General features: G+C 38.4%; 1 protein-coding gene across 4 annotated transcripts in view; it reads left to right on the top strand.

The window, feature by feature from the left end:
- Positions 1 to 493: 493 nt before the first annotated feature.
- Positions 494 to 27,080, top strand: part of lrp8 (low density lipoprotein receptor-related protein 8, apolipoprotein e receptor) — a 223,398-nt gene continuing 196,811 nt past the window's right edge. For all 4 annotated transcript variants that reach the window (XM_057842181.1, XM_057842179.1, XM_057842180.1 and 1 more), the window contains exons 1-2: positions 494 to 713; positions 1,384 to 1,509. In XM_057842181.1, coding sequence (XP_057698164.1) covers positions 647 to 713; positions 1,384 to 1,509 — 193 coding nt within the window. In that variant the 5' untranslated portion in view covers positions 494 to 646. The remainder of the gene's footprint in view (positions 714 to 1,383; positions 1,510 to 27,080) is intronic.

The following is a 27,080-nucleotide window of genomic DNA, read 5'->3' as shown; positions in this document are numbered from 1 at the left end:
ATAGCTAGAAATCTTGCTTGTTTGTAGGTGACCAAATACTTATTTTCCACTCTAAATTGGAGATAAATTCTTTAAAAATCAAACTATATGATTTTCTGTTTTTTCCTCATTCTGTCTCTCATGGTTGAGGTTTACCCATGTTGACAATTACAGGCCTCTCTTATCTTTTCAAGTAGGAGAACTTGCACAATTGGTGGTTGACTGAATACTTATTTGCCCCACTGTACCTCGGAAACGTGTCTATAATGAACAGTCACTTTTAAAGTAGCCTACTTAGAAAGAGTCCAACCATGAAGTAGCGCGAGACGTGTCAAAGTTGGTGACAGGGAATAAAGAGGAAATTAGATTGTAGGATGCTCCGTTCTCGTGGTGACTCAGCAGTGCCAGCAGGTACGACCTCCCAAGCTGGTTTTTAAAGCAACTGCCAATTACCACACACCACCCTCACCCTCAGCTATCCCGCCCATTAACGTCACGGATTCAAACGGGAGCCGAGGCAGAAGCAAAGAAAGGAGGGAGCCGAGAGGATCACACACATTTACACGGGCTGGGGGACAAGAGAAGCGCTTTAACGCCAGGCACAGCTACATCTTGGGGATCGCTCTGCGTGATTTCTTTTGCATCAACACAACCGGATGACTTAAAGATGTGGAAAGAAGTCGGCAAGCTCGTACTGCTTCATTTGCTACTAATGGAGCTCTATTGCGCGAAAGGTAAGACACTTTGCTTCATTCGCAGCGGTGCGGTGTGGTATCACGCACTGCAAGACTACTAGGATGGTGTGGTTCTTCTATTTTAGAAAATACTTTTGTCATCACAGGCAAATCAAATACTGTAGTCCCACAATGGTGACAGAAGGTGACAATATGCTGGAGGGCAGATGTAGCCTACACTGGCGAGTGGAGACAGATTGCACGTGTTAAACATGCAGTGTGCTTACTGAGGATACGTGTCATTATGGACTGAAATAAACCTATTATTATAATTATTAATTTTTGGCGAGGCACAAAACGTGATCGAATCTGCCAAAATAAGTCTTCCAAAAGCTTGTTCATCAGACCATGCCATGCAAAAGTGGTCTACTGACAAAGCTGAAACAAACAAAAAGGCAAACCAATAATGCAGTAAAAGAAAAAGTCAGAATGCATTATAAATGTGAAATAGGGTAAAACATAACTATAGCTCTCGATCACACACTGCATGGATTGAAACCGAAACTTGTTTAGATTCCTGGCAAAAAAGATAATAATAAAACATCTTTATTAAATTATGTATTTAAATAAATAATTCCAAATTATAAAATTATCATTGTTGAGGTTTTTTATTTATTTATTTTTAATTCAAGTGATAAGGGTACTGACTCCTTGTTTTATTACAATACAGGGATTCATACAGAATCACAGTGTGAAACAGGGCAGTTTCAGTGCAACAATGGAAGGTGCATCCCAACCCTTTGGAGATGTGATGATGATGATGACTGCTCAGATAACAGCGATGAGGAAAACTGTCGTAAGTAGCCTTATGCACCAGTGCAAAAGTATACCGATACTATTGTTTGCTATGTTCATCAAAAAACACTTATTTTCTGGACCAGGTATTACAAAGCATATTAAATGCTGATTCTCCATATTTCATACAGCCATTTTCTAACATTTAGCACTTCCCTCTAGGATATCAAGTGGTACTTTGCAGATGTTAAATATGTTATGCTCAAAATAAGCTACTTTTCTTGCTGGGCCCCATTGGAATCTTTTGTCGACACCAGTGTGCAGGACTTGCAAAACCTAAGACAAAGGGTCACATGGCTTCAGGAATTATCTTAATTCTTAACAATATTTTCTGTCTTGCAAATGTTGGTTTTGAACTTGTTAGGTCACATTAGGACAACGTCGTGTGAAATATTTTATCATGCAGTTGCTGTGTAGGACTGTTTTATTTATCATCTGTATTATTCACCTAATTAGTATACAGTGGTCAGAATTCATAGAACTAGTCTGGAGATACGATTAATGAGAGACTATTAAAGTCACATATACGTCAGGACTTATGATGCATCTGTTACTTCCTCGAGATGAGGGTAAATTGAAACTGGCTTTTTTTTTGCTTTTCTCAAGGTCACTTGTGACTCTGTGTTGGTGACAATAATCAGAGTGTAAAATACAGAAACCCACATCATGGCCATTATTCAATAAAATATAGCCCTATGTCCTGAAGGAAAAGTGGGAAAAGAAGCACACCATTTTCCCCTTGTACTATTTCTGAATGCCGTAATGAAATTGCATGGACAACCAGATGGTAATTATTGCTTATGAATTTGTCATGGCACTAATTGCTCGAATGGTTAAATTAGTGGGCAATTGATTCATCACTTGTCTTCAGCACCACCACAACCGTTCTCTGATCGAGCACACTAACAATGGTCACGTCATAGGACTTTCCTATATGATTGCTGTGACATTTTCACAACTACCTCATTGACCGCAGAGACTGATTGGGATTATTCAGCATTATATGGGCAATAGCGGAAAGGACTTGTAAAAAGAGTTCCTTGTATTGACTGAAACGTACTAACTAAAGAAATTGCAACAAATGTTTGTTACATGTGTTAATATTTCCCGTCTGTGCCTTCTATTTCCTCTGTTCTCCAGTTCTTCTCTAAGTTTTTGACATATGCACCACCAGCTGTGGTGTGCATCCGTATTAAATTCAATTGTATTTGCTCACTTTGCACTCTTAATTTTTCTGTCCTCTGTGTGGAATGTATGGTGTTGCATATTCCGGCTTTTCTCTATCGGGATACCTCATTCTTTCAGCACTTTAAGATCCACCATTTTTAAATTTCCTGTGGGCATAGAAGTAATGCCAAGAGAGACTATGCCCAGAATGAGTATCAGCTCATAGTTTGGTCAAGGATAAATCCAGTAGCATGAGCCTAGTTGCCAGAGCGATGTTTAGTGTCTGGCTTTGTGCCATCTCTTCCAACAGATGCCACCACTGTGCACCCTCTCTGCAACCTCATAACACTAGTAAGGCTGAGCAAAAAGGGAGCGGGACAGGAAAATAAATGAATAAGTTTAGATCAGAAGAAACAGGATGATGTCAAACAAAACTTGTGTGAATGAAAGGGCAGAGCAATTTGGAGAATTGTCCAGGTGACAACTTCAAAACGCAACTGTCTTAGGAAATGAAAATTTAAAATACCTTCCATTGGTCTTAATTTGTGATCGTGTTGGACACAGCAAAATGTGAAAAGTACTTGCTGAAAATGAGTTGCTCAGATGTCCTTTTATTAAGAATATTGTAATAGCTTTTTGTTGTTGTTGTTGTTGTTGTTATCGGTTTCTTATTTGTCGACATGCAAATTAACTTTAAAATTGAGATATTGGTGTAGTTTGCAACACTTATTTTGGAAATTATATACTGTGTGGTTAAAATAAAGCACCATATGAACTTTCCTTTTAATCTTCCTTGTACACAGAGTTTCCTCCCGTTAAATCATCCTCAGTAGCATGGATTCAAACAGAGCATTTTTATTTTGCTGAAGGGTAATATTTATTTATTCACCTCTTGGATTGATCTAGATTTACAGGTTTACTTAATAATATATAGTATAATATACAGCACGTGTAGATATGTACTGTGGTATGTCAAAATACTACTGTAATAACTGCCCTCTCCTGCTGCAGCATCTGAAAAGTCATCTACAGATACTTGCTGAAGATTGGGTTGTCTTTGTGCTTTCGATCATGCTCTCCTCTTTCTCCTCCAGCTCCTCTCCTTCATTCTCAACATGCCTGTTGGTAGATTCCTCTCTTGTTGCCCAGGGAGACGGCAAAGCGCAGTTGATGGCACTGGGGCTTTTTGAGTATGTGTGTGCTTTCTTTGTTGTGAATGCAGCGCTGCTAAACATTTGTGAACACATGGCAACTCTCCTCCTCTGCATAGCTATGTATGACCTATATTTCAGATGGGGAATACAGGAAAAAAGAGGCCTTATCATTTTGACAGCAGATTTAAGTGGATTTAAACATGCCTAATCCAGTGTGCCACAGTAAAATTCATCTAGCTGAACCTGATGTAAGCTTTCAATTTTCCTTTCTCACTGCAGAACTGTGAGAAAATGCTAAATATCAATCAGGAACAGTTATGATCACTCATAATGAACTTTATTGATCATTTCAGGATATTTAAAGAGCAAATATGAGAATGTTCAGAAATACAGTGGTAGTCGGTCTTGTGTTTGTATTTATTTGCTATGAAATGTTTTTCTGAGTTTTATACTATGGAACCTTTTACCATTTGATTCGATATACAAATCCGTACTACGTATGGGCTGCTTGGACATTGACAGCTTGGAATTCCGATGATAGTGCATATTTGGTGTTCATTAATTACATCTTGAAACAGGGAAGGCAATAGTGAGCTATTTATTGTATTTGCTGAGGTGCCAAATGCTAGCTATAAAAAATTTGAGCTAGATACATGACGATTCCTAATCTACAAATGTTTGAAATGAAACACAAGAACCTCTGTAGAGGAGGTTGTTTTTATAACATATAAAGTATAGCTTGTTGATTATTATTATTTTAAATATATGTGTATCTTTTAGAGCAGTGCATGAATCACTGTCCAGTAGTGACATGAATTGGAATTAGGCGGGTGTGGAAAAATCAATCAGGAAATCCAAATTTCCCAACTTGTATCAAGTTAAAATGAATATTGTTGCATTTATTTGTACACTGTACATGGGAGAGAGCAATTTGTTGAAACACACGGCTGCACCATAGTGAACGTATGTTTGACACATATATATGATAAGCGAGCAGCCGTTAGGTGTAAGCAGATTTCTTTGTAAACACAACTCATACATCAAACCATATCTACGTTGTTATGGAATTCTAACCAGCTAGTAAACAATAAATTAAACTTTTAAGTGGTCAGTCAAAAAAGCCCATTTTGGTGCAGTTTGTCTACACTTTTGGTGTTACTTTTCGTCTGACTCCGTCAAAGGAAGAGTTTCTAAACATCTTAGTATAATGTAGAGCTGCAGTTATCGAATATTTTAGAAATCAAGTATTCTACGGAAAATTAAATCGATTAATCGAGTAATTGGATAAAACATATATTTTTTTAGATAAATAGCAATTAATATACAGTGTATATATATGTATATATATATATATATTTTTTTTTAGGGCTGTCAAACGATTAAAATTTTTAATCCAGTTAATTACAGCTTAAGAATAAATTTTTCGGAATTAATCGCAATTCAAACCTCTATAAATTATGCCGTATTTTTCTGTAAAGTATTGTTGGAATGGAAAGATAAGACACAAGACGGATATATACATTCAACATACAGTACATAAGTACTGTATTTGTTTATTATAACAATAAATCAACAAGATGGCATTAACATTATTAACATTCTGTTAAAGCGATCCATGGATAGAAAGACTTGTAGTTTTTAAAAGATAAATGTTAGTACAAGTCATAGAAATTTTATATTAATACCCCTTTTAATGTTTTTGTTTTAGTAAAATTTGTAAAATGTACAGTCAAAAAATAAACTAGTAGCTAGCCATTGTTGATGTCAATAATTACACAGTGCTCATGGTGCTGAAACCCATAAAATCAGTCGCACCCAAGCGCCAGCAGAGGGCGACAAAACACCAAAAAACACAAGTAACAAGTGGATATTACAATGTGCTGTCATTTTAATCTGCAGCAGAGGGGCATGTGCGTTTAATGCGTCAAATATTTTAACGTTATTAATTTAAAGAATTAATTACTGCCCGTTAATGCGATAATTTTGACAGCCCTAATATATATATATATGTATATATAATAGATATGTGTGTGTATATGTACATATATATGTGTATATATGTACTTTATATGGGAAAACAAGAGATCACACCTAATATTGATATCACTTAAAAGTTGTGTTTTTCCCACTTGTTTCAATTGAATTTCCAATTACCGTATGTCAAGTTATGTTCAAGCAAGAGTTTTTGCAGTGTTCAAAATAAATGTATGATACCTGCTGTATTGGAGCAAATTAGGCACCAGTGCTACTTGGTGTTTTATCTATCAATGACTACCAAGCTAAAATTGACAGTTACCTTTATTATGTTTTTATTTTATACCCTCATCACTCTACAGTGCTGTGTTTTTACAGATTAAATAAAGCCTGTATGAAAGACACGTTAGCCACACATCGACAGTAGTCATAATTAATAGACACCTAGCCCTCCGCAGTGTTAACGTTACATTAGCAAAGTACAGTAATGTTAATCTTATTGATTAGTGCTACGTTAATTTTATCTTGTCCCGAGTATCGCTCCTATGCTGTCGCAGTAAACGGGATGCCTTCGGTGGAGAGGGGGCTAGATGGGTAGGTCGCGCTGTGGCGCCTGGCCCGGGTTTCGGAGGCGGTCATCGGTCGCAGGGTTCAGCCGGGGTTGCGGAAGTGTCGGCGACACCGCGGATAGCCCGGGCCGGGCGGGGGTAGTATTATACAGGCGCTGTTCTTACAGTGAATACATGAAACAGTGTTCTCCTTCGTCTTGAGCTTGAAATGCTCCCACATTTTTGACATATTCTGCTCGTTCTTTGGTGCCTTTCTCTTTGCTTTCATTGGCTTCTTCGTTCTTACCTCTATATTAATGTGTGGATGAAATCAAACATATGTTCTCCCTTCTTCCGCTACGCACGTGACGTCAGCGCATTGTGCCACTGTTCCTTTAACTGTTCCTCGAGGCGGAGACAATGCCTCAATCAATTTTTAAAAACGAGTTACTCCAATTATTCGAGTAATCGTTTCATCTCTAGTATGATGCATTGCCAGACATCGGATGATATTACAGCAAAAAACCAAACTGAGCCTTACCTTTGGCAGCTGTAAAGCAAGTTCACTGTAATAAAAGTGGTCTAGATGCCCCCGCGTACTCTGCACTTCAAGTGGTAGTTTTCCACAGAAGCGAGGCTAAGTGTGGGCACTGTATGATATAGACAAAGCACTATATAAGGGTACTCTATTCAACATTTTTGACCAATTTGATTTAGACTATTATGATTGGTGCAATATGACCATATCTCGATATATCGGCAAAACGGATGTACCGAAAGCGAAATTCTTGGCGGATACCGAATATTGAAAACACTTGGCCGGCGAAATAATACACATGTATACAATTTATTTTTTATTTAATTTAAAAACATATTATTATTATTGTCTCCACTTACTGGTCACATTCTTCTTTAACTTACCAATTGTTCACTTGAACCACAACTTTTCCTGAACAGAGGAGCTAATAGCTAGGGATGGCTCTGTAGAATTATCACAGACAAACTGCAATTTAACTAAACACCAAGAAGTTAGTAGGTCATTAAGGGTCTCATGTTGCTTGGTTTACAACAAGGTCGTAGGCACAAATAGACCCCCAACCATGCAGTACAAGCATGTGTTGCATAATGTGAACAATTAATGACAATGACAACTCATAAATATAAGGAGTGAACAGTACAATGTAATACACATAATTATGAATACGTATGTACACAAACATTTGAGCAGAAATATGTATGCTGCTGTGTTGCTTCTGTTTACGCTTGATAGTTTTATGTTGCAGCTCTACTTGATGCATTTAACATTTGTGGCAGGTCTGTTTTATGTAAATTCATAATCGTTGTATAATTTTTCATGAAATAATTAAAAATGTATTATATCATGACAAATAGTGTTGCCAGATTGAAAAACGGTCTCCTGACCTATCACAACTTTAAAACCCACCCAGTTTGATAAAAGAAGAGAACAGAAAATTATAACCTCCCGTTCAAAATCAGATGTTTTTCTTAAACAACCTATGTTTAGTTTCATATTATAAGCAAGAAAAAAAATCAGCTGACAGTGGAGGACACATTCTCGTGGAATTATTGCTGTTTCATCATTAGCATCATGGTAGATATGTAGTTCTTTAGAAAAGGTTAAAGCTATTGTATTTTTTTGTTTCAACAAACAATAATTAATAATAAGTTGTATATTTATTCATTATTAGATATGAAAAATACGTGTCAAAACACTATAGTACAATTTTGACAATATTTTAAAGAGACTATTCTGAAGTGCATTCTGGGGAAAGTATTTCAATTGAGTTTGGTGTGAAAAGCAGAAACAGACCCCCCTATTACGAGTAAAGGATTTGAAACACACCGGAATAAGAAAAAAAAAAACTCTAAAAAATAGGATGCATCTAACGCCTTTTAGTGATTTGTAATTTTTAAAATGATTTTGTTAAATTTGACTGCACCTACAAATCAGAATTTACATGCAGTTCATATCTCACACGTTTTGAGATGCTAAAATGCCAGTTCAGTAGTCTCCATACATAGTTCTTTTTTTTCCTCTTCATTGTGCATATTTAGGCTGCTGCGGTTTGTAATCTGGTGCTTTTCATGACCTGGATAATATGGTCTGTACACCGATTCATAGTATGGAGTGCTACCGTGTTACAATGAGCCTGGGCAAGTCACCGGGGGGTAGCGTCTCCTCACAAGTCATACACCAGCTTTCTGTGAAGGAGATCACAACACATTTCACGCTGCCACTCTGCATGTAAGTGTTAAAGTTGGGGGTGTCATGCTGACAAACACACACATAGTATGTTCACGCACACACATTAATCTGCAATATGGCTGAGGTCAGACAACTAAAGTGTGAAGTCAAGAGGTCAATGTGAACACTAGCTACCGTAAATTAATTCTTTATATTGAACAATACACACTTAAATACTATGTATTTTAAAAGTTATTTGGAGGGAATTTTAAGAATATCCAATTACATTTGCTCAAAGGGAAAAACAAACAAAAAAGAAAACACAGATACTCCAATGGTGGGCAAGCATCGATCATGTTTGCTGATATTGTGGGTGCGCATGACAATTTGTGTCTGAAGTGTTTGCAGCTGTAGTGTAGTCATAAACAAGAGTCTGATATTCAACCGTTTAAAAAAAAAATAATTTTTATTTCTTTACTTTTTTCACTATTGACCGACACATCTTTGTTTTTGCAGTTACTAAACACAGAAAAAATGTGCTGTAGCTATTCAAGAAATGGATATTTCAATTTCTCCACCATTTCCCATCATAAAAAGGAAATTCAGACTCTTTTTACTAGGGTGCATTTGATCAAAACCTTGTCTTGCGATTATAAATTCTGTATCCTCTGCAAAAAATGCTGCTATCATTGCAGCTTACTGAGCAGTTGTCACCCATATCCATGTCCAATATATTCTTTTGTCAGTTTTGTACTGCACACTGGTGATAAGATACATTACATACTGTATAGGTGGTTGTTAAATACCTTGTCGTTTATAAGTACTAAATTCTTCTTTCGGATTTCTTCCTTAAGAAGTCATAATAAAAAATATAACCATCTGTTTGCAACAGGCTGCAAGCATTTCGTCAGACGAGAAGTCCTCGATGTGTAATAGCATCACCTTTGTCAAACCCAGTATCACAAGCTATGAACTAACAGTATTCAGTGTGATGTAGAGGTGTTGGGTGCAGCAGTGCAGCGCAGCAGTGGGGTAATTTTAGCTGAGGTCAGTACTGGCCTTGGGCGATTATATCTTTCTCTGTGTATCGGTACTCTCTTGCTCATTTTAGGTCCAATTTGTAGCTTTTGCCCCCATCACTGCATCTGTTACACATCTCTGTCCTGCCTTTGTTTTGTGGGTTTACCATATAGCCTACTGTACAGCAGCAAGCCTATGAACTGGGTGCATGCATGTGACTCTACTTGCATATGTACTGTATGTGTGTGTGTGTGTGTGTGTGTGCTAATATAATATATTCCATAAAACTTGGGTGTAAACATTTGTCATATTGACAATCATAAACTAATTGAGGGACCTTTGGTAATTGCACCATAAATATGTATATTTTTATATTTCCCTCAAAAATGTGTTAAAGACTATACATGCATGCAGTGATTGAAACAGTAACATTTTATGATACCCATATAGTATTGAATCGTTGATTATATCAAAATCTATTGGAACCATTTAAAGCACAGACCATCGGGGCGCAAGAGAAATAAATAATTATTTCCGTTTTAAACCAGGTGCACTCGATACACCATCAGTGCTCAAGTATGGCAATCAGGAGCCAATGGAATGCTCCCACTCAGGGTTGCCCCCAGATAAGAAAGAATCTCCAGACCAATCACACCGTAAATATAACCTGCACAGTTCGGCGGGAACTTGTCCAATCTGCTAAAACTGCTGCACATACTAGTTCTTCTCAAAACATTAGCATATTGTGATAAAGTTCATTATTGTCTGTAATGTACTGATAAACATTAGACCATTACATATTTTAGATTCATTACACACAACTGAAGTAGTTCAAGCCTTTTATTGTTTTAATATTGATGATTTTGGCAAAAAAGTCACGAAAAAGAAAAACCAAACATCCCTATCTCAAAAATTAGCATATTTTATCCGACCAATACAATAAAGTGTTTTTAATACAAAAAAGTCAACCTTCAATTAATTACATCAGCTATGCACTCAATATTTGGTCGGGAATTTTGCAGAAATGACTGCTTCAATTCGGCGTGGAATGGAGGCAATCAGCCTGTTGCACTGCTGAGGTGTTATGGAGGCCCAGGATGCTTCGATAGCGGCCTTAAGCTCATCCCCCTGTCTGATAATTCTGAGCTTTTTCAAGCCTAACTGCTACAATATGATTAAATAAAAACAAAGACTGAGAGCTGTTGAAGAATAAGGATATCGACTTTGTGTTCATCTAAACAGGCTGAAGTTTCACACTGAGTAAGTATACATACTAAGAAATTATTTTATAATTGAATATACTATACAGAAAATAATTTTGGAACATTTTTGGTTTGTGGTGTGCCGCGAGATTTTTTCCAATGTAAAAACGTGCCGTGAGTCAAAAAAGGTTGAAAAACACTGCTCTATGGGATTCTGGTCAGGAGAGTTGGCAGGGCAATTGAGCAGAGTAATGTCATGGTCAGTAAACCATTTACCAGTGGTTTTGGCACTGTGAGGTGCCGGGTCGTGCTGAAAAATGAAATCTTCATCTCCATAAAGCTTTTCAGCAGATGGAAGCATGAAGTGCTCCAAAATGTCCTGATAGCTATCTGCATTGACCCTGCCCTTGATAAAACACAGTAGACCAACACCAGCAGCTGACATGGCACCCCAGACCATCACTGACTGTGGGTACTTGACACTGGACTTCAGGCATTTTGGCATTTCCTTCTTCTCAGTCTTCCTCCAAACTCTGGCACCTTGATTTCCGAATGCTATGCAAAATTTGCTTTCATCTTAAAAATGTACTTTGGACCACTGAGCAACAGTCCAGTGCTGCTTCTCTGAAGCCCAGGTCAGGCGCTTCTGCCGCTGTTTCAGGTTCAAAAGTGGCTTGACCTGGGGAATGCGGAAACTGTAGCCCATTTCCAGCACACGCCTGTGCATGGTGGCTCTGGATGTTTCTACTCCAGACTCAGTCCACTGTTTCTAAAGGGCCCCCAAGGTCTGGAATCGGCCCTTCTCCACAATCTTTCTCAGGGTGCGGTCGCCTCTTCTGGTTGTGCAGCGTTTCCTGCCACGGTTTTTCCTTCCCACAGACTTCCCACTGAGGTGCCGTGATGCAGCACTCTGGGAAAATCCTATTCACTCAGAAATTTCTTTCAGTGTCTTAACCTCTTGCTTGAGGGTGTCAATGATGGCCTTCTGGACAGCAGTCAGGTCGGCAGTCTTGCCCATGATTGCGGTTTTGAGTAGAGATGTCCCGATCCGATATTTGGATCGGATCGGACGCCGATATGGGCAAAAAAATGTGCATCGGTATCGGATCCGCCAACATGGAAAAATTCCGATCCAGACTTTCGATCCAGTTTTTTTTAAAGTCTGGTCCAGGTTTTCCAGCGCACCGATTTGCATAATCCATTCCAGTTTTTGCTTCGGTTTCCCTAAATTCTGTTCCGCATTTTACGGCACACCTTCAACACACTACATTTACATTACCGTCTCCCAATTTACCGAGAGACTTTATCGGTAAAAATGTCAGCTGTGTGGGATATTTTCACCTTAAACGACGACAAAGACGAAGAGGCAGAGTGCAACATATGCCACAAAAAAGTCAAGCGTGGTGGTAAAGCTGTAAGAAGTTTTAATACAACCAACCTAATCAAGCATTTAGTGAAATACCACCACAAACAATATAAGAAGTATGTTAAGAAAACCGAAGACAAAAAGAAAGGTCCAACGCAACTAACACTGGCAGAAATTTTTGCGATGCGTGACAAACTGGCACTCGACTGTCCCAAAGCCCAGGGAATAACAAGAGTCATTGCCGAAGAATTCATTCTGGATGACGAGCCATTATCTCTCGTGAGTAAAGACGCACCATCCAACACTTAGAACCACGGTACAACATGCCCAGCCGTCATTACATCCTTGAGCGATTCGGCCGTGGAAGATTCGAGAACGATTCACAAACATCCAAATTCCGATTATTGAAATATGTCAAGTAAAGCAGAACTAATACACAGCGCGGTCTTGGGGATGCAATGAGAAACGGACCACATTGCGTCCCGAGAGTAAACATCATGCTTGTCATAGACCCGGGTAATGCCAATGCTCAACTCACGGCTTTAGCTCAACTCATGCCGCTGGATAAAAAACACAAGAATACCTGACTGTTGGTGACAGCCGCTACAGACTACGTCAACATCGTTTTACTGTAGATAATCATATGTATATAGAACTAGATGCAAAATGACAGACTTGACGGAGTTAGCAACACTGAAGCATTGAAAACTAGTTGCGTTCTTAAACAGCCAGAGTTTTTTCGGATTGGTCAGTTTGTATGATTGGTCGATGGTTGTTTGCGGTTGGTTTGAGGTGGAGTTTGCGGAAGGTCAATTTTGTCTTCGTGTGTGTTCTTACTGTACCTATTTGATCTGTCACTGCATTTTCTTTTCTCCATCTGAGAGACCGATGTAGCATGTCTCACCTTGAGTTGTTCATGGATTAGTTCTGTTGGTGTCACGTCATATTTCCAAAAGCGTCTTTGTGTTGTGTTGTTTAAGTAACGCTTGTTTTTTTTTTTTTTTTTTTTTTTTTTTTCTCACTGCAGATTACTTTAATCCACCAGTTAAAAAGACGAATGGAAAAATCTGGGAAAGAATAAAATCATAAAATATTTGAGATTTAAAAAGAAAAGTTTTTATATTTTGGGCCAGATCTGGGTCAGTGTCATAATATGTCTGGGTAAGCCTGTCTCGATATGCAATAATTCCATTTATCCCACGGTAAATAAAAATGAAGGCGATAATTTTCCTGCTGCTGCACGCGTGCACGCAAGCATGTGCACGCGTGTGGCAGACGAGCTGTTAAAATTTCGGCTTCCTTGTTAACAACTATGCAATATGCTGCGACGAGGATTCAGGGCTCAAATACACCAGGCGCGAGGTGGAAAGTCACAAAGTGATTTATGATGCAGCAGATCATTATTATAAGGACAGCATTCAAAAGTAAGCTGCAAGGTGTCCTATTATATGTGTTTTTCTGGCAATGATATTACACACGACGTGCTGACAACTTTGTTTTTATTAACACACGGCGCTAACAACATTTCCTCAATCTGTGGCTGTCGCGAGACTGTCTTCTTCTCACTCCCGCATTATATGAACAAAACAACATCACCGTAGCGTGCACTTCGGTGTGCCTCAGAAGAAATCCAATCAGAATATTTCACATGGAACGCCATAGCAGAAGCTATGAGGATGGACGGGGAGTTTCAATGCAAAAAAGTTATGTAATTTAAAACGGTAATTAAGTTGTGTCTCAAACTCATGGTCAAAGCAAAAAAAAAAAAAAAATGTTCAGTCAAATCAAGTCCACCTCTCTCTCTCTCTTTGCTTGTCTAATGAGTACAGACTCATCAGAGAAGCGTGAAGCGAGATGTGTTTGTCTTTGTTTTGAATGCCACATTGTGACGGGCCGGAGTTGGCCCCGCAGCCGTGCGCAGCTGGTATGTTTACCTATTTTTTACGTACTGTGGGGAACCCAGTAAACACAGAGCCGTACCGGACCCGGAACAAAGATGCATCTTCGTGCTGACAACTTTGTTATTTATTAACACACGGCGCTAACAACACTTCCTCAACCTATGGCTTTCGGCAGGCTGTGTCTATGTCTCTCACTGCCGCGTTACATGAACAAAACAACATCACCGTTGCGTGCGCTTAAGGGTGCCTCAGAAAACATCTAATCAGAATATTACCCATGGAACGCCGTAGCAGAAGCTATGAGGGGAAAAGTTTTCATTTGCCTAAATGCTTGAGTTATTAAGTGCAATTTTATTTTATTTTTTTCTTGAAAAAGACATTTTATTTATTCTGTGTTTCTATGCGGTACCAATATTGTTGTCTTTTACTTAAAAGAGGCATGGTCTATTATTTTTAGTTGTGATTTCTTAAAAAGTATTTTTGAATTTAAGAGCAAACATTTATTGCGTTTAAATGGGTGTACTTGATCTATTATATATACTATATTCTCACTGCGTTATTCTGAATTGGTTTCATTTTTTTTGGGGGGGGGGGGGGTGGCGCATATCGCAATAATTTATGAGATAAATTATCGCCTACTAAAATTTGTTATCGCGACAGGCCTATGTCTGGGATGTGTTTTTGTTTCCCGAGCATCAAGAAAGTAAGGACATTGAACACCAAATTTAAACACACCAAATTCTTTCCTAGGTTATGTTCGCCTTTTAAAAGGGTGGCCCTGCCTCAAGCAAGTGAGCCCTCATTCTGCCTTACACATTTCTGGACCTATGGCGAGTACACATTTTGTTACCATGACAACCAGGGGTGGAGCTTGGGGTGCTACACTGAGCACACCAAATCAAAACAAGTGACTATGAACAGCAAAGTACATGCGAACCTCTACAAAGACAGCAGGGATTCCATTATTCCTTGAGGAGCTTGCAACTAACCACTGAGTTACATTGTCACTTACTGTGACAAGACCGGTGAATAAGGCAGCACTTACTATTAACTTTGTTGTTTAATTTGACGCTCAATGGGTGGGCATGAACCCCAGAGACCAAACTGTGTTTATTATAATAAAAAATATATATATATATCTAAAAAGAAAAAATCCATATAAATATAAACCTAGAAAACTGCTAAAACGGTAGTCTAGAAAAAGCCCTACTAAAAATCATATGTGTATGCATTTCAATTTGTTACCGCTGTTTTTATACTTGTGAGTTGTTTTGCCCCAACCCCTTCCTCAAAACCAGCTCATCCCTCTGACACCATATCATGGCTTTAATCTGCAGCTCAGATTAACCAAATGTACTTATGCCCCTCAGTTTCATTATTTACATTTGCTGTAATCTTATTTTAAAGCGTGCTCTGTTTTACCCGGCATATGCATCTAGGGAACGACATATGAAATCAGCTCACAATGTTGTTGAATAAAACATTACTGCTAATACCTGTGTGCTGGGCTGACGACACAATAAATATATCTGAGGTTTTGCATGTCAAAAATGTTCCCAAAGACTCTTTGATGAAGGTTACAATGAGAATTTTTTTTTTTTTTTTTCAAGATTCACACTTTGTTTTTAGTCCAGCTTTTGCACTCACACATTCTCTTCTGTTATTTTGCTTGTCCAAGAATAAAACAATCTGTTTAGCTTGATGAATCTCTTTCTGATTTATTCTTTGTGAAGAAAACCATTCATAACACCATAATCAAAAATGAAAATTTGTGGCTAATGTTTGATCTGCATGCCTGTTTTGACAAGGATGTGCGTCTTTGTTTGTTTACAGATTTGTGCAACTAGACCGTAAAGCTGAGTACCTGCTGACAAGCAGATGGGGAGAACATTTAAGGGGGTTTGGAAAGAAACTGAAGGAATGCATAGATTAATCCATATACCCCATCTATGGACAGAACAAATCACTGAAAAAAAAATCAAACACTAAATCAGGGTACCATTTACCATTTAAATGCAATCATTTGATTTGAGTTTTAAAATGAACTCTCTTCTGTTACTTAATCAACTGGAGTACAGTGAAGCTAAATGTTCAATGCCCTCAACTAATTGCTGAAAAAAAAAACACGGCTAACAGAAATTACAGTAATTGGTTTCAAGGAAGTATGTTAAAGTGATGTAATGTGACAATGGTCGCAGTGACCCATTTTTCAAAACTGAGGTTTAGATGATAATAAAAAAGAAAATAATTTCAACTTTCCAATGACATACAGAATCAAGTATAGTATTTGGCTGCGTTTCACCTCTGAGAAAGTGTGACTTGGACGTTTGGTCTTCTGTGGATATATATTGGATTCCCATAATTACTCGGAAAGTGCCATATTTTTTCTTATATTTTAAGTTTCTGTGCCATGAATGGAATTAGATTTGTGTAAAAATAGATTTAAACAAAACTCCTAAATTGCAAGTGAAAAATTAAGACTTAAAGCAAAATAATTGAACTTAAGCAAAAAAATGCATCTGAAAAGTAAAACTGAACTCCTACAATGTTTACAATTCTCTCCTTTTCGTTCTCGCTGCCCAGGCTTTTACTCTCGATGTCAAGATTACTCTTTATGCGTGCGAAACTGGTTTCTCTCTCACGCTGTCTCTTTTTCTCTCGCTCCTAGAATTTTGTGGTTTCAATTTTTGACACAAAGATAATGAGTGGATGGGCAGAATGTAAAGTGCGTCCTCATTGGTCAAGTACATTTCCAGTGCTCCCGGAAGTTATTACAGATGTGCTGCTTTGAATGGTCCGCCATTACTGTGCCTCCTTGTTTTCACCCGATATGGAATCTTCTGATTCCACACAAGTTGACCACAGCGTAGTAACTTCATTCATTCATTCATTTTCCACGCCGCTTTTCCTCACGAGGGTCGCGGAGGTGCCGGAGCCTATCCCAGCTAACTCGGGGCAGTAGGCAGGGGACACCCTGAACCGGTTGCCAGCCAATTGCAGGGCACTTCATTTAATAAATATGCCAAATATGTCAGCCTTATCAATTATGAAATCATTACACTCAATATGCGTTTGTTACGCGTTTGTCGTGCTACTCTGTCGTGGGACCCTTGCGGCATTCACATTGGATATACGTCAATTCAGCGTAGCGCCACAAAGAGTGTCAGCGGAAGTAAAAATCCGATTGATTTCAAAACAAAAGCCAATACATTTAGCTCTTCTTTGTGTGATAATGGAGCCAGGGTTCATTCAACTCAAGAGTCAAAGGACTTTTACATTTACATGTCAGTCAATATGAACGAAGAAAAACTGATTTTGGAATTCCAATCCCCTAAAAATTATTTATGGGCCACTGCGGCGAAAGTACTAGGAGTGGATAGTAAATCGATCAATTCACTTCATTCACTTCATTAATAAATAAATTGATATTAAATAATTCGGCCTCTTGGAAGTATTCATAGACTCTAGGCAGTATTGCATATCTGTAAAAAAGGGCTCAAGCCTTTAAGAGGGCGGAAGAGCCCAAGGAAAGTGACAAAAGCAGAGCAGAGCAAATAAGCTTGTGGCCGATGGTGGCTTGTAATGACATTTTTTGTGTTTGTTGGATTGCCACACTTTTAATAAAGTGAGTAAAAGAGTAGGGATGTCCCCGATCCAATCACGTGATCAGAAATTGGGCCGAACGGGCCATTTTTCAGAGGATCGGAATCGGGTAAAAAGGATCGGGCTTTTTTTAAGGACTAAAAAGTAACAAAATAATCTATTAATAAAATGGCATCGCCAAAAGATACAAAAATATATACGTTTTATACTCCACAACACTCCCGGAAAAAGCGGATGAGGAAGTACAGTAATGTAACTAGGCAGGTGCCAGTATGAGATTTTGGCGGTATGACAACCTTAGGCAAAAATACCGCGGTATCACAGTATTGCAATTATAGCTCTAAAATGCTATTTTGAGATGTATGGGTTAAAAAAAGATATTTTCCATTGAACAGGATTTTAAAAAAAATTCACAACATAGTTACAAATTGGCAGATGTTTACAATGGCGGAAGACTACAAAAGAAAGCTAATTGTACAGAGGAAACTAGTTAGCCGTCTTGGCATAGTAACTAGCCACGTTATCTGCCTCGCTAACAAGCTTACGTTAAAGTATTTGTTTTACCATCGCTCGACACACTAAACCAGCTTGAGTGAGCTCTCGTAGTTGGTGGGAAACGTTCATGACAGCGTTTACATACCTTACATTTTGTGTAAAGTGACGGATGATGGTCACGTAAATGTGAAATCATGTTGGAGGTGTTGCCTGCACGTCTGCTGACCTTCCTCCTCTAAGCCGTGGCCGATTGTTTCTTTCCAGTAGCCGAAGTACTCCCATACTAGCGACATTTGTCTATTTTTGCAGGGGGGAAAGCTCAGGTGTAGTGTTACTGATAGACACAGGACAGAGCAACAACTGGAAAGGGATGGGTGAGCACTGACGCTCCAATGCACGGATTTCTCGCTACATTTTTGGTACCTCAAAAATAGCTAATACTGTAACTACGGTATGACGTAAAATTTTAGTGGTTTTGAAACTGTGATGTTTTCAAACCACGGTAAACCTTGAAACCGGTAACCAACACATACCTAATTGTAACATGTTTGGAACTTTTTTTATTTTTTGTATTGGATTGGGACTCGGGATCGTCAGATCACACTGTGATCTTGTGTATAATATTGGTATCTCAAACCTCTCTCCTTGGATCGCAGCCGGTAGATGATGTATGCATGCATTGCTTACGTGTGTGATGTCCATAAGAAAGACCGCAAATTATCCGCAGCTGGTGAAACCTTAAGATAAGTCCTTACTCTGCGTGGCATAGACTCCTGAGCGTCTGGTTCTAAACAGCGCACTAAAACCTGTTCCAGTTCTTGTCTTGTTAAAGGAATACCAAATATTTTTCTACTTCATATTTCCCTTTACTTGCTTGATTTATTGCTGAGGAAATACAATTTGAGATGGTACGTGTGTTGGTCACCCATTTATTGAGGATTTGCCTGTTGTGCACATGATCTTGCCTTGACCGCCAGGTGTTTAAGTGATGTGTCTGCTTTGTTAACAAACCACTGACCGACTATAAAAGCACATGAATGTGCAGAAAAGGCTTTCATTTTGTCACTATGACAGCTGCAGCGGGACAGCGGGAGACGCACACAAGCACAGACGCACACACTTTTGCAGTCGTGTATCTTCAAGGTTAATGTATTCCACTGAATGGGTGAGTTACTACTTAAATATAAGATATTTTTCTCTTAAAGTAATCTCAACATATTTTGCCAAATTACCATTAAGCCTTAATTCTAGTATATATTTTACTTAAACAAATACCCCTGTGAGCAAACATGAGATCCAACATAAAATTGTGTAAAGCCTTCAATGTACAGCAGACAGTTGCTTTCAAAAATGGTGATTACATTATTTAATAATTGGATATGTTACCGTCTAATATAGTATATAAGAATATAAACAGATCCTGGAAAGCATCTCAGTCAAACACAATCTATATTTCCAGTGCTGGTTGGTTCTAAATGTGTTTTATTTTTCCCCCATTAGATATCTTGTAGACTGAATTTACGGCTTCCAGGCTTAAACTGTTGCCATCAATAGTTAATCATCTTGAAGATGTAATAAGATTTTTTTCACTAACTAGTTTTTGTGTGATTTAAAACTGTATCTATTTGATCTATTTAGGAGCAATCAGTACGGATTTGTTCGTTGGTTTTTTTTTACACTTTCGTCTTAACATCTACTTTCAAGCTGTCTGTGCCATCTAAGGAAGTGCCTAAGATGTTTTTAACTAGCAAAAAAGTTCCTTTTTGTGCTCTCTGGTTAGCTCCGCACATCACCCCATCCACTATTATTTGTCCAGCGGACCCATAGCTTCACTCTTTGGCAGCAGAGTGACACCTCAATGAGAGGGCCCCTCTTTCTGTATGCGTGTAGTTGTATATATTGAGTGTGCACATATGTGATGTGAATGTGCACACATGTGTATTGTGTGAAACATCTGTCTTTTTTATTTTTATTTTTTACAGAACACCAATCCACTGCTTCATTCATTCACTTTTTTCCCCCTTATTTATTTAAGCTGTGACAACAGCTTCGAAACATTACCCCACATTGATGCTTATTTTAAGATGAGAACTGTACCCATCAATACTGTTGTTGAATCATTTCTTCAGGTTGGCCCACAATTCTTTTGAACTCTATGAACAACTATAAAAACACAAAGAATGCTTAGGTTTTACATGATAAAAACCTGCTGCTATTCATACAGGAGGTATTGTCACAAATATCTGCTTCCATCTTACGGCCGGTTCGGAATTCATCACCTTTTGTCAAGTGAAATGTCTAGACCCTCTTTGTTTTGCGAGCTGTGTATTTTTTGTTCTCTGTATGCATTAGATGTATTATTGCATTTCATCAACCAAATATTTTCAGACAACTTTAGCGGCTGTAAAATAAAACCCCTCTGAAATGTTAGGCAAGAAATTCAGTTCACCTTATAGATCTTCCTATTCTCTGGTTCTATTTCTGTTGTGTTCAACCCATGTTTTCCTGCGTGTGTTCTGTATTAAGTCATTTTGTATGTTTTCTGTTACTGCTACACGTTGAGATGATAGTGTTAATTGTATTGCTTGTGCTATCTTTTCAAACTGAGCACTATATGGATATGCTCTTTTGTTATACAGTACATGCTTTCAGCTTGTTTCTCAATAGCATTGCGCTTCAAGTCTTCAATCTCGCTTAGAAAATGTTTGTAATGGCATGGTTTCTTTTATGGTTTTTGTCTGGCATGGTTTCTTAATGAATGATTGTTATAGTTGTTATTGAATCCTGACTTGTCAAGTTTTTTTGTATCTTAGGCAGTATTGTTAATAACGGCGTTACTAACGGCGTTATTTTTTTCAGTAGTGAGTAATCTAATGAATTACTTTTCTCATCTTGGCAACGCCGTTATCGTTACTGAGGTTGGAAAGGCGTGCGTTACTATGCGCTATTATATTGGTTGAATGACGCGAGAAAAGTCTGAGGGAGACGGACTCACCGAGACGACAGAGCAGGAGTGGGGAGGAGGCAGGAAAGTTGTGACGCCGAGCAAACGCTATGCTAGGTAGCTCCAATAATACCTGTTGTAGCCGATAGCCTACAAACTACGCCCACATGATATGGTAGATATGGTAGACATGGTAGATATCACATACATATATATAGAACTAGATGCAAAATGACAGACACGGCACTAGATGCGTTAGTAAACAGCCGCCATCTGAAAGCAGAATACGTCTTAGGAAGGCTCTGTTGTAGAGAACCTCACTAGCGAATCTAAGTAACTTTTATCTAAAATACTCCTAAATCGGCAAAATCTTGACTTGAATTTATCTTTAAATGATGAAACAATTTAAAAACTTTCACATGTGGAAAGTTGACAGAAGGGAACTAATGCAATAATGGGAGTAATTTTAACAACTTTTAACGGGGTAAAGGGTAAATTAGGGAAAAGAATTGGGCTAGGGCCAATTGTCCCAAAAACCTTTTAAAACTTCACATAGTGTGACCTATGTTTTATTTATTTTTTGTTGTTGTTGCTTGGTTTATTTATTTATTTATTTATTTGAGGGGAAAAACAAAACAAAACATGAACATTATCACCGATTACTTTGCCAAGTAACTTATTACTCTTACATTCAGGTAACTGCGTTACTAACGCAATTACTTTTTGGGAGAAGTAATTTGTAACTAAAATTAATTACTTTTTTAAAGTAAGATTAACAACACTGATCTTAGGTTTGCTGTGCTGTTACAGTCCTCTGTTGGGTTTTAGCTTCCAATTTGTCTTAATTAGGCTCTATAATATTAAACCACACTCCAAATTGTCAGTAGGTGAGAGTGTGTGCGTGAAGGGTTGTTTGTCTCTATGTGCCCTCCGACTGGCTGCAACCAGTTCAGGGCTTACCCTGCTTCCTGTACGTTATTAGCTTGGATAGGCTCCAGCAACCCTCGACCCTTGTGGGGATAAGCGGTTCAGAAGGTGTATGTATGTATACTGTATATTATAAACCAGGAGTGTCAGATTCATTTTGGTTCACGGACCACATTCACATTGGCTGCCACTTACTGCACTGGACATCCAATCCATTTTGACTGGGAGGGGCCAGATGAACGAATGCAACTGTGGACACGAAGGTGAGCCAAGTGCAGTTGGGCACATACTTGATCACACAAATCAAATATGTACTATAAGCAGGGGTGCACATAATTTTTTTGCCCAGGTACTCAGAGGAGGACCTGGAGATGTGACTTGGTCCTCATTGAGCTTGAGAGCCGACCCGCCTGATGCGATAAATTTATGACAAGCTTTACTTAGAGCCAATTAACTTTAATTAATTATATTAACAATTAATGCTTGATTAACATCAACTGGCACAACAAAATTGCCATTACTTTGAAGTGAAATGTAAAGAAAGAAAAAGCACCAATTCAAAATAAAGGGCATTATGCGGCTCCCACATAACTCCAAGCCTTTTTAAAAGTGGGATGTCCTCCTCATAAGACCTCATTGAAAGTGCATGTTTAGCTTTGTAAAATGCGAGCAAAAACACATTTGTCAGTGCATGTCGCTGTTCATTACCTTTATTCCGCCCTTTTCCGCCACTTGTCCATAGGGCGAGTGGGGTCCTGACTCCTGTTTGACATCGATAGTTTGCTTAATTGCCACATGCTCTCCGTTTTTTTTTGTGCTTTTCAAAGTTTGGATGGCTGAAATTCTTTGAACTACATAAAATGCGCTACTCTTATCGGCGACCTTGGGATTCTCACGGCACATTTTGTACCGCATTTCCGTGCGAGCAATATTTGCTTCTAGCCATGGTACCTCCTGTAGCCACTTTTCAGCAAAAGTCCTTTTTTTCGGTAGCTCCGGTGACGTCTCTGTCGTCTGTCTGTCTTTTGATGGAGGTGGGGGAACACGGAAGTAATTACTCAGTGTGGCCTGCCTCTTCGACATTTTGAGAAGTTATTTTCTCCTGTCTGCCGCAAATACAGTGGTCAGCCATCGGTACGCAAAAGCGTATGGAAGCCGTTGAGGGCCAGCGCGTGTGTCTACGTCCAGTACGCATGCGCGCATGCGGACCACTTATGTGCACCCCTGACTATAAGACATAACAACCCCACATATGACGCCCCTCTTACAAAACACCATGGTTAAGCTATTCAGTTGGATAGAATCCAGTGTGTAGATGCAGTTTCTTAATGATGGTTCTTTTTTTTCCGTCATAGGTTTTTGAGATAGACTGGGATAGATTGTGGCTTAATTTATAAATTCTTATTGGGCTACCCATTTTCACTGATTGCCCAAGAATGACACAGGTTGTAATAGTCATATTTTCCAAAACAGACCAAGGCACTAGGCAAAGCCTGTATCGGGAGTCATGAAGGAAGGTTCTGGACTATATCAAGACGTAGGCAAACGGATTGAACATGATGATAACTTCAGAGTTTTAGGCTGAAAGCGAGCATTCGAGTGATACGATTGGCGTGCAACAGCACGTTGTCTTGTTTATTACTACCTATTGTTATTGACATGCATTGACGCTGAAAACGTCTTTATAATTAATTGTCCAATTAATGAAAATAGGTTGATTTACCTCAACAGTATTACACCCCCTCAACACTAGTTAGAGCATGTTTTAGTGAGAATGAAACTTTTAGTGAGAATTAAACTCGCCCAGCTTATAGAAAAGTGAATGAGTATTGATGCATGCATGCATGTATTACACTGAAACCTGCCGACCCCGCCGGAGAATGTGGATTTGACCCTAATCGTCTGAGTGGTTGTGTCCAAAAATAGTGTTTTGAATGGCCAAGAGAGCGTCGTGCAGTGTATGGCGATCCAAAGAAGAATTTTTATTCAAAAAATGCCCAAAAACGATCAAAATGGGTCGTGCAACGTGCAACATTGCGTAGCCAAAAAGTTGTTATGGACTTGAAAACAGGGAAAATGATCATCACTCACAAATGTGTACTAGAAACATTTTGGCTAAGCATGGAGCGTGAGCACATTCGTGCGCCTTGATTGACGGGGCCTTAGATAATGCTCATGAATCAAATTTTCACAGGTTGGCCAAACTGCTTCGTAAATTAAATTTGAACCGGATACTGGATCGGCTGGGCCCCATCACTAGTAGCAACACAAGTCCCTTTGTTTTGTGACATTCACTTGTCATACACTTCACCGGGGGTGAAAGTGGGCCAGAACGGTCAGGAACGCAGTTCTGGTATAAGATTCAGGGCCAGAACGCAGTTCCGGTATCCGATTTAGGGCCGGAATGCTGTTCCAGTATAAGATTCAGGGCCGGAATGCTGTTCCGGTACATGGTGCTTTGATTACGAAAATACGACGGCAACTGTCAAAACGCTATGTAAAAAAAAAAAAAAAAAAAAAAAAAAAAAGCTAAGCTGCCACACATGCATTTCATCTCCAAAAAGAAAACAATCTACCAACATAAGATTTACATACACAAGTGTTAACAACAAGCATAATAAAGTGCTTGTGTAGCGTAATCCGTTTCCACCAATATTCATTATTTATTTTATTCCACGGACGGCATGGAGGTTTCCCCAGCTGCTACAGTTATCTGAGTCTGACGATGATGAGTCACGTCAATGTGCGAATGCACGCAGCAAAGCAAAACGCCTGGACTCATTAATCCAATCAATTGGCTGACATACTGACATGTGATCAGCAGAGATAGCTCTGATTGGTTCAAATGTGCATGTTTTCTGGAACAGCGGAAAAAAAAAAAAGGTTGAATTGATGCGACAAAAAAGGGCAATGCAACATAAAATGGATCAAATCTTGAAGAGCAATGAAAGAGTTGAGGAGGCTTATTTATCATATTTCGTTTTATTTGCTCTAAAGGGGAGGTTCAGAGCATCTTAGCTTTCAATGTGCACTTTGGACTTTTATTTGTTCATTCATGCCAGGCTACTCATTCATTTCCTTATGATTTAAACAAAGTCAATGTTTGCGCGTTCTTCAAAATATATTCCATTTTACTCTGCATAATATAAGTCATTTGTACTTATTTTTCTGAATGTATGTTACCTAGATCTTTATTATTAAAAAAATGTAAATGTTTACATTAACTTCAATTTTAATATACACCCTATGTTCTTAAGTAGTTAAAATTGAGATTTGGCATTTAGTGTGTGAGGAAATGAGGGAAAATAAAAATTAGGAGATGGAGGTTGGGGTTATTGCTCTTATTGTTAACTTTTATTTTGCAAATCATTGAAAAAAATACAATTTTGAATGAAAATCAGTTTTTGTATGTGTTATAGAAATAACTGCTAAGACAGTTGTCTTTGCATTTCAGTAGTTTAAGAGGCTTGAGTCCCCCGAGCCCCCCCCCCCAAAAAAAGAAACAATGAATAAATAAATAAATAAAATTTCTGGCTCCGTGGCGACCTTCATGTCAGGGAGTTCCGGCAAGAAATTCTAGCCACTTTCACCACTGGAATTCACCATTAGTTGACAGGAAACGGGGCTCGGGGCCGATCTGTAGCGGGCCTATTTTAATTTTTTTTTTTTTTTTTAAACCTAAAATTCAAATATATCCAAAACCAAAGCCGCTAGCAACCTAAAACCAAAATGGGCACCTCCCATGGGCATATATGAGTCTCCATGAGGAGCTGCATCAAAAACAAAGCAAAGTCGTTCCCTAATAAAATCCCGATTAAATTATGTATTTATGTAAGGATAACAAAACTTAAAATGGCTATAAAATTCTCAGATATTACGCTAGATGCGCAAAAATCACCAAATGCAGAGATAGTCACCTATATTTTCAGGATCAATAGCAATATCTAACATATCATATACCTGTAACTTTTTGCCCGAAATAGCAACTTAATTTTTTTTTTTTTTTTTTTGTTTAGTGCAATTTTGATGTAGGTTTTCAACAGCTAATAAATCTTCACATCAGAAATACTAAATACTTGCGGAAAACATGCAGAATCATCTTTTATTCAACAAAAGTAAAATTTGCATTTTTCTATATACAATGACAACTTATTTATGTTGAATTCTAATTTCACAATTGCCTCAGCATGTTTTTTCAGCTATCTGGCCCTCGTCTTTCAACAATCACTTTAGCCTCTTGTCCTATGACTTGTGGGCCGGGTCAGCTTCCTGGACTTGTACATGTCTCTGTCCCTTGCTGTCTCCTTCCTGTACCCCTGCAAGGTCGGGTCTGAGACCGTCATGCAGGAACTTCAGCAGGTGCCTGAAGCTGTCCCTGTGGAGCATGGCAAGTGAGAGGAACCTAACCATACGCTCCTCCTTGTCATCCTTGATGGTGAAGTCTATGCACTTGTATATTTAGTCTTACCCCTTTCTGTTAAGAGTCTTATTTGTTTGGAAATTGGGTCAAAATGCTTTGGAAGGAATTAGCCCCAACACAACTACTTTGTACATTGAATGTTTAGGGAAGTCAAGGGTTATCTCACAGTAACCAGAATAATGAGAAAAGTATGTTTTGTCTGTATACCGTAAGGGATTGTGAGGGGGTGAAGTCCCGTCTGTCGTGGCCCATCTGCCATCCATTATGCCTTGTTTCACATGATTTTATTTTTTGTGATGCACCCAGTTTGAGCCCTCATATCATGTGAAAATGACAACCTTTAAGTCTACCAATAAGATTACTAGTTACTAGTTAAATTCATTTAAAAATATTAGAATTTATTTGATTTTGTTTATTGTTTCAATCTGAGGCTTTTTTTTTTTTTTTAATTTATTTATTTTAATTTAAAGATTAATTAAAATCTGGAACTTACTGTAGCCATAAAAGTAGCTACACTGAATTGCAGTTTGATATGAAATTTAAGTCTCAGTGGTGATGCTTTTTTCAGTGGTAGTAGGTAGATATTTTGGTTTCTGTGACCTGTAATTTTAATTCATTTATTTTATAAAGAAAGTAGTCATTTAA

This window comes from Corythoichthys intestinalis, chromosome 7, assembly GCF_030265065.1.
Source record: "Corythoichthys intestinalis isolate RoL2023-P3 chromosome 7, ASM3026506v1, whole genome shotgun sequence".
In the NCBI taxonomy this organism is placed as follows: Eukaryota; Metazoa; Chordata; class Actinopteri; order Syngnathiformes; family Syngnathidae; genus Corythoichthys; species Corythoichthys intestinalis.
This window is presented reverse-complemented; position numbering and strand designations above follow the sequence as displayed.